This window comes from Pterocles gutturalis, unplaced genomic scaffold (assembly GCF_000699245.1).
Source record: "Pterocles gutturalis isolate BGI_N339 unplaced genomic scaffold, ASM69924v1 scaffold47113, whole genome shotgun sequence".
Classification (NCBI taxonomy): domain Eukaryota; kingdom Metazoa; phylum Chordata; class Aves; order Pterocliformes; family Pteroclidae; genus Pterocles; species Pterocles gutturalis.
The window spans coordinates 5,821-13,662 of record NW_010119760.1 but is presented as its reverse complement, the minus strand read 5'-3'; the positions used below and the strand labels follow the sequence as shown (position 1 = coordinate 13,662).

At 37.9% G+C, this 7,842-nt stretch overlaps 1 protein-coding gene across 1 annotated transcript in view; it reads right to left on the bottom strand.

Annotated features, from left to right (window-relative positions):
- Positions 1-5,660, bottom strand: part of TMC5 (transmembrane channel-like 5) — a 17,723-nt gene extending 12,063 nt beyond the window's left edge. Inside the window, exons 1-7 of the mRNA XM_010076660.1 lie at positions 5,587-5,660; positions 4,837-5,027; positions 4,324-4,428; positions 2,539-2,631; positions 1,657-1,756; positions 970-1,060; positions 412-660 (exon numbers count right to left, since the gene is read on the bottom strand). Coding sequence (XP_010074962.1) covers positions 412-660; positions 970-1,060; positions 1,657-1,756; positions 2,539-2,631; positions 4,324-4,428; positions 4,837-5,027; positions 5,587-5,660 — 903 coding nt within the window. The remainder of the gene's footprint in view (positions 1-411; positions 661-969; positions 1,061-1,656; positions 1,757-2,538; positions 2,632-4,323; positions 4,429-4,836; positions 5,028-5,586) is intronic.
- Positions 5,661-7,842: the final 2,182 nt, after the last annotated feature.

The window sequence follows — 7,842 nt, the reverse complement described above, 5'->3', positions numbered from 1 at the left end:
AGCAGGTTGCCACAGAAAGATCTGTGTGCTCCTTGGAAGAATAAAGCTTTGGAAATAAGCAAAATTCACAGGATCAAATATGGAAGCCAGCACTGTATTTTCAGAGGGAAATCAGCATGGGAAAAATGTTCTGCTGAAGACTATTGTAGCTATCTTTGGAAGGCCTGGCTTCCTTTGTGTCTCTTAACACTGCTTTCTGAAAGAATGATGAAAGTCTTGAAATATTGCTGAACACAGCAATCATTAGCAGTGAGACAAACGCAGAGTGAGCTCCATTCATCTCACTCTGAGTCAACGTGAAATTCTAACTCCACCCCTTAATAAGAAATACTAACTTTTTACTCTATTGTGAGTTTTTAAAGTAGATCTGATGCACACAGTACTAATACAAATCTGCTGTTACATACTTACACCTCCAGTGAACAGCTCCAGACCCGTGAATGAAAGGTTATTTGGTTCTGCTGCAACAAACTGAGGGATTGTGATGAAACTGAAGTTTATGAGGAATGAGAAGATGTTGAAAGTTAGCAGCCACTTCAGGAAAATAAAATAAGAGAGAACACTTGTTCCAAACTCGGCACCAATGATCTTCAGAGTCTTGTGCCATAACTGCAGTAGGTGAAAATATTCCAACAAGCTATTTCCAAATCGCCGAAATAACTGAAGTGCAAAAGAGGAGAGAGAGATGAATCTCAGCAAGCAGTCTTAAATGGGACTCACACACGTAATAAAGCCTCACGTCTTCTACAGTTCCGTTCTGATGATAAGAACAGATTACCCCCCCACATGCACCACAAGATGCTTAATTGGTGTTCCTAAGTGCAAGTCATTATTAATGAACACTGCAGCAGTTAATTGGTTCTTTATAAGTAAAATAAAGCAACATACCAAATGCCTGTGGAGACAGTGATAACATTGCTGCTGAAGTGGTTTACTCTACAGTGACTGACAGAAGTTTCTGACACTTACCACTACTGTTCCCTGCAGACACTGTGTACAGCAGGAAAGTTGAGTGCTGTGGCGCCTTGATTTCTTTGTTATTTCTTTAAGAACTTTATTTCTGTGGAAGAGGAGGACGGGGGTAACAAGCATTATAGTATGGGTTATAATTAAAACAAGAAGCCAAAGAAGCTGCTTCAAATACAGTTTCACACAAGTCTGCATGAACAGAGTTAATAAAACATGGAGATACTCTGATGGTCCTGTTTCTGTTAGCTAACACCATAGCTCTTGTCCATGCTATGACAGCATATTCTAACCCCTTCACTAACTCATTCTGGGCACAAAGCTTAAATATATTCTGTCAGGAGACAGAACGATGGTTAAGACCATGTGGTCTCTTCTCCATTTTCAGTGGCCAACATTCAAATTTCCTTTGAAAAGAAATTGCAAGTCAGCATTCATAATGAAGTCTCAAGGCCTTGATACTCTGTTTCACACTACCATGAGAGATTCTTCTTATCCAGAGAAAGGACAGTGAATAATCTTTAAATTATTTTCCCTTGCAAGATGTTAACTTTTAAAAAGTGCATTAAGAAGTACTTTCAGCTTTCAAATGAAAACCAAAGCTGAGCAGAGGGCAAACACCCATACTTGATAGCCAGATGGTGGAAGTACAGTATTTGTAAAACTAAACAGATAAACTTTTATTTTTACCTGATCTCTCTCTTTTTTTTCATGGTCTCTGGCATTTTCTGGATTGTTTTAATCCTTTCACTGATCGACATACTTGCAAGATTTTCAACGAACTTCTCCTCTGCATAAAACCCATGAAAAATCAAAATTTTGGGAAAATACAATAATTCTTATACAAAATCTGAAATGGATATAACAACATTCCCCATTTTCACTGCTCCCGAAGTGTAGCAAGTTCTGAGATTTAATAACACTCCTCAGAATATCCTCAGCTCCATCAATACTCTAATACACATGTAAGTAGTAAACTACTGAATGCTAAAAAATAAATATCACCTGTTTGGTGCTTGTTTAATGTTAATACAAGGAGCTGCAACATAAAGGAAAACAAAACACTGACAAACTCCAAGATTCTGGTCTATTGCAGTGCTTGATAGTTACATTTCTATGATGCTACATATTGACTTGAAAGCTAAACTTCTGTTTTATTTATTCTATAATTTTAGCTGATGTTAGTACCCAAACTTAGCATTACCTATGAAACAGACAGAACTGATTACCTGACAATCAGACCGTTTTCACATAGTTGGAATTTGAAGCTAATTGCAGAAACAGTGGCTGAAAACAATCCATTAGCTGGTCAAACATTCTAATAAAGAGTTTAGCTTTTCTTTCTACAATTTAACACATATTCACACTGCACTGTGCTTCATTTATCATGGGATTTTAGTGTGCTAGAAAAGCATAAAAGATTAATCATTAGCATTAACACAAACCCAAGTTGTTCCCATAACCACAGAAAGACTGTACATGCAGTTCTGGTGATAAACCTATAATAGTATCAACCACACCATCCTTGTGCAAGATGCTATTTCATATTGAGCCACTTATCTAAACTTTTACCTTCTGTGCACACTGGATCTGCTTCACACAGGCTGGAAGAAGTCATGAAGATCTCATCAGGTGGTTTTCTGTCGCCTCTCTGAATAAAGCTATCTAAATAACATGCACTGTTTAGTAAGCCCAGATACTCCTGACAAATATATTTAAGAAATTCAAATTTAATTTTCACAGAAACAACTTAAAAGCATACCTGTCAATCTCAACACCCACATGCAAACATACACTCCCACACTCGCTTCTTTCCTGGTCATGCTTGACAACCATATGCAATTTTTCAGATACATGCTGGAAAACAGGTACTGAGGCCAGCCTTCAGCTGTTACAGAAAACTGTGTCATCTAACCCATTCATAAAGGTGCACGTTGATTATTCAATACTTTCTTCCTAGAAGACAGGCCCTTTCTTTAAAAATCCTTCCACTGACTTCAGAGGGATTCTTTCAGAGTCACACTCAATCATGCTGAGTAAGTTATACATATCAGACTCCCATTTTCCTGGGACCAAAACACAACTGTTCTCTCAACCTTCTTTCATCCAATTATTCAGACAAAAGTGACTCTATTCCTTAAATGTGTTCACTTTCCAGCTATGAAGCAGATGAGTTTAGCCACAGCTTTCCTTGCTGACCTTCCCAGTAAGCTAATGGCCAGTCTGTGCAATGCTACCTCCCCCTTTGGACCTCAACCCTCCGGCATGGAAGGCCCCAACTGACTGATGCACCTGTTAGTTAACGCACTTGGTGTGGGCTCCTTCACCCTATTTACCATTTAGCTCTAATGGTTCCCTGATGTTAGTACCATTTCCACTTTGAGCCAACTTCCCTTGTAGCAATTAAAAAGAAACAGAAAAAGAAAAAACATCTCTGCCTCCTTGTGGAGGTACTTCTTGAACTTCCAGCACCCAGAGATTTATCCTCTAGGTGACTGTGTTGGAAATGCACTCCCTCCTTCCTATCAGGTACTAAAAGCCATGCATGATCGTTAACGTTTGGAAATGTCCTATTTCTATGGTCACTCATGGAGTGAGGCATTTCCAGGTGCCAATAAAATAATTGTTTTTTAATAGGAATACAGGATTTTGTCAAATCAGATATAATTTAAAGACCATGTTCTTAAAGATGAAAAAGAGAAAAACACCAAGAATCCCTCACTTCAGGCACAGGGCGAGATTGTTCTTTCAATGCATCTAGGTAACAATTTCAGAAAAGAAGTTTTAATTACATTCCAGAAGCAGCAGACAGGAACCGGGCTGATTGTAACAGAAAAATTACACGATACGGAAAGAACAGTTCCTACCCAAAACATGAACAATAAACTACTATGCTAGCCTAAAACAGAACACAGATTATACTATGCCATACCCCCTGTATTTTAAGGAATAAAAACCTTTAATTACTATTATAGTCTAGAATTTACACAGAGACAACATAGTGAAAAATTCACTAAAAAGGGTCTCCAAAATGCACCCTATCCTCTCCTTGTTTCCTCCTACAATGAGTCTCTTCAGATTACTGTCTAATTCTGTTTTATGTTGACCCACTTATAGGGAGTTTGAATTAAAATGAGTAGGTGTTATACCTTGCTCAAGAAACAGAGATCATCACCTTCAGAAAGAAAATTTCAGCTACAGCTATGTAGGATAGTAAAACAGAATTTATGTTTTATGATTCCTTTTATTATGTGAAGATCTTCATACCTGAACCAGAAGGGTTTTAAATATTTATTATTTTATGGAGGGCAAGACTGACATGCAGTATTCTGATGCACCACAATGCTTATCTCTTACCTTCTGATACACTGGAAATTCTGCAGGTATAGGGGCGATCCAGCAGATGGAAGGTAGAAGGTGGTCTGTATGCCAGTTCTGGCTCAGGCTCAAAGGAAAGATTATCTGTTGAAGGAAATCAGAATTATACAGAAAGTTGTATACTGCTATGGTATTACTTACACACAGAGTATCAGCCCTATTGACCAAACAGAGCTCTACTACACACACAGCGATATATCCCACTAACAAAACTCCTATATCTCACTCAGGTGTACATCCTAGTACTCAACGGCTTATGCAGTCCATACAAGTCAGTATTTACTGACCTGTTAATACAACAGACAGTCCATAGACCTGTTAATAAAACATCTGGAACTACTTCTAGGAAAAAAAAGCAAAAAAACCCCACTGCCACCACATACAAATATATTCAGAGTTGAGCTTTCCAGAGCTGCAGGACTCCCTCAGGACAGAGTAAGCCAGTATTTGTTCCAGTGTTTCTGTAAGTTGTTCATATGAGAAATTACACACCCGTGGAATTTCCATGTGGACTTCTGCTTAGGACATTAACTCTTGGTAAGCTTTCGCTATATTCAGAGCCATGTCTCGTGGAGGCCACTGGAGGGTAATTCTGTCCTCTTTGACTGTGTTCTCCATAGGAACCAGGCAGTGAAGAATAATAAGGGGTTTGGTGAGAGAACAGATTCTTTTGAGAACTCTTCCTGTGAGAGCAAAAAAAAAGAAAACCCTGAGTGCCACCAAAACTCTCAACAGATATCCTGAATAAATTGTTACCTATTATCATCAAATTTGAGTATATTATAAAACAAACTCTGATACTGAGAGGGATTTTGTATTTAGAACTCCAACATTATAATTCTGATTTGGTCATCAACGGAATTAGAAAGACTAACACTTTTCTCCACCCGAAGTTAGCTTGGACTCTACCTAAATAGGAATAACTGCTTGGAAAACCAGGACACCCAAGGCTATAGCACATTGTGAAAATTACTGAAACTAAAAAATACCCACGACATTATGCTATAAATCCTAAAATACATTTAACTGATAAATAAATCTAACATGTAAAAAGCAAACATGCTGTTTCTTTTAAATGCTGCCTTCCTGATAACAGCTTTAAAAATCTGTGTCTGAGAATGCAAGCATAAAGGAGGGATTAAAAGAATTCCATAAATTAAAATCTGGAGAAAAAGCTTATCCTGCTATAGAGAATTTAATTCCTTATGGCACAGTCACAACAGCAAAATTAAATAAACTCACCTTCTATCAATTTCCAGTGTCTCTGAGAAGTGGTAGTCTGGGCTTTCAAAGGCTTCATTGTAATGATAAGACATGACAAGTCGTTGGTTTGAGGGATGAAATCTCCCTTATTAATGAAGTAGTAGAGACGAAAATATGTTCATGGAAGACTGATTACAGACCTAATTACAAAACAGCTGCACATACATACAAAATGAAAAGAAAGGAACTTCATTTTAGCATCTTACTTGGAAAATTTTGCTACCCTGCTAACAAATAACATGAAACAATATAAATCATTAATGGTTCTAACTTAGTGTTATTTACTATTGGGAAACTAGTGTCCACCAGAAGTTGCAGGTAAAATGGGAACTAATATTTCTCTATAGTAAGCTCTCTACAAAACTAAGGAACTGGAGTGTCACATGAAGTCTTCACCAACAGTGACAATGAAGCCAGGTTTTAGAAGCATGACAAAACAATAAGAAGAGAAAACGAGTTCTCCTTTCCTCCTCATACAGGAAAAGCCAAATACACAAATCTTCTCCGAGTGTTATGTTTCCAAAACCAAAGAGGAGGGGAAGCCTTCCCATTTCCTTACTAGCAGCAGGATCTCTAAGCCTTAGTTGTGAAGAAGGGACCCACTGGACCACTGTTATGTACAGAGCTGACATTTAAAGACTCACTCTTAATGAGGGCTCTTCTAATGCCTTAATTTCTCGATTCTGTTTTAGCTTTCACTAAAACAGAATACATTTGGTTTTAGCTTTATTTCTCACAGAGTGCTCCATTTTAGTCTTAAGCAAACCAGAGTTGGTCAGAGTTTAACAAACAGAAGTCCAAGTAAGGCAGTGAAAACCTTATATTAGAAAATCAGAATCCAAATTAAACAGGCAGTCCTTGCAATTAGTCACAAGTCATAGTCAAAATTTCAAAAGAAGCCATTTTTAGCATTTGTTCTTAAGGGTACCATGCCAAGTTTGATCAGCTGGCATGCAACAACAACAGGGAAGGAAAAAAACAAACTATAAAGGACACACCTGGCAAAACCCTTCAGATCCTGGTTTTACCTCAGCTCCACCCCAAGAAAAGCAGAGCTGAATCTCATTTAACAGTACAGTGTCAACCAACTTTTCTGTCTGCAGTGATTTTTATTTGTGATTTCTACTGCAGCAAAGGAAGTATTGTATGAAGAAAAGTATCTTCAAAATGGATAATTGTGCAGTGTCTAGTTTCTGAAGGCTTGTCAAAATCTTCTCGTTTTGCCAAAAGAAGCTCTTAAACTATTATTGTGTCATTTACACACTGAAAGATCTTGGAAGACTGTCTAAAATCTTGCAGTGGGACATGCACTTGCAAAACACTGCCCAGGTTTTGCACACTGACTTGCAAAGAGATTTGCATATAAACACAGGTGGTTGTTTGAATTCAAACTCCTACATTTTAATCAGAACATTGCCTACACTTCCGTTATAGCATGATGAAGCACGCTATGAGGCCCATGTCTTCAGCAAATGTTCAATAATAAAGCATACCAGGCATTTTGAATATATGGTGAATCACCCATCCCTTCTGTAAATAGTGGAATGTGGTTACTGTCAACAAGAAACTATAAACAGTCACCCCTAGGTGAAACTTGTACTTTTTCAGGCAACAATTTCACACCTACAGAGACACAGTGAGATTCTCATGTATTCAGAAAAGTAATTAGCAGAACTTCCTCCCCTTATCTCCAAAGAAAACCAATAAACACCCCAGGAATCTAAGGCTCTTACATGGAAGTCACGGGAAGTTTAAACCTCCCAAGAGGTAGGTTTTCTTTGACAGGAACCACTTAGCTCTTTATGATCTTTTGAGAATTAGTGTAGAATATATCTGAAGTTTTATGCAAACTCTTCAGGAATTAGTACATTTTGTCCTTATACTCCATTAAAAAGCATGGAAATGATTCCTGAAAAAGATAATAATTGTCTTCTGCAAAGAGTGGCTGGAAAGCTAAATATCCCCCTATAAAAGCGTTTTACGTTTCAAACTGTAATGACAAGCTAAAGAGGAAAAGATTACTTTCTCAGGGGAAGAAAATTCTCAGACAATCCCCTTTGAAGAGTGTGCAAAATTACATTTTTTCTATTTTTTTTAACTGGTTTCCCAGGAGCCCAACTCAGTTGGACTCAGCCATCCAGAAAGCTGGGAAGCCTGCCAGCAAGGCAGCTGGAAAGCTGAGCACAGATCTAAACAGCTCATCAACTTGCCTGGTCTTCATTCCAACTGTAGAGA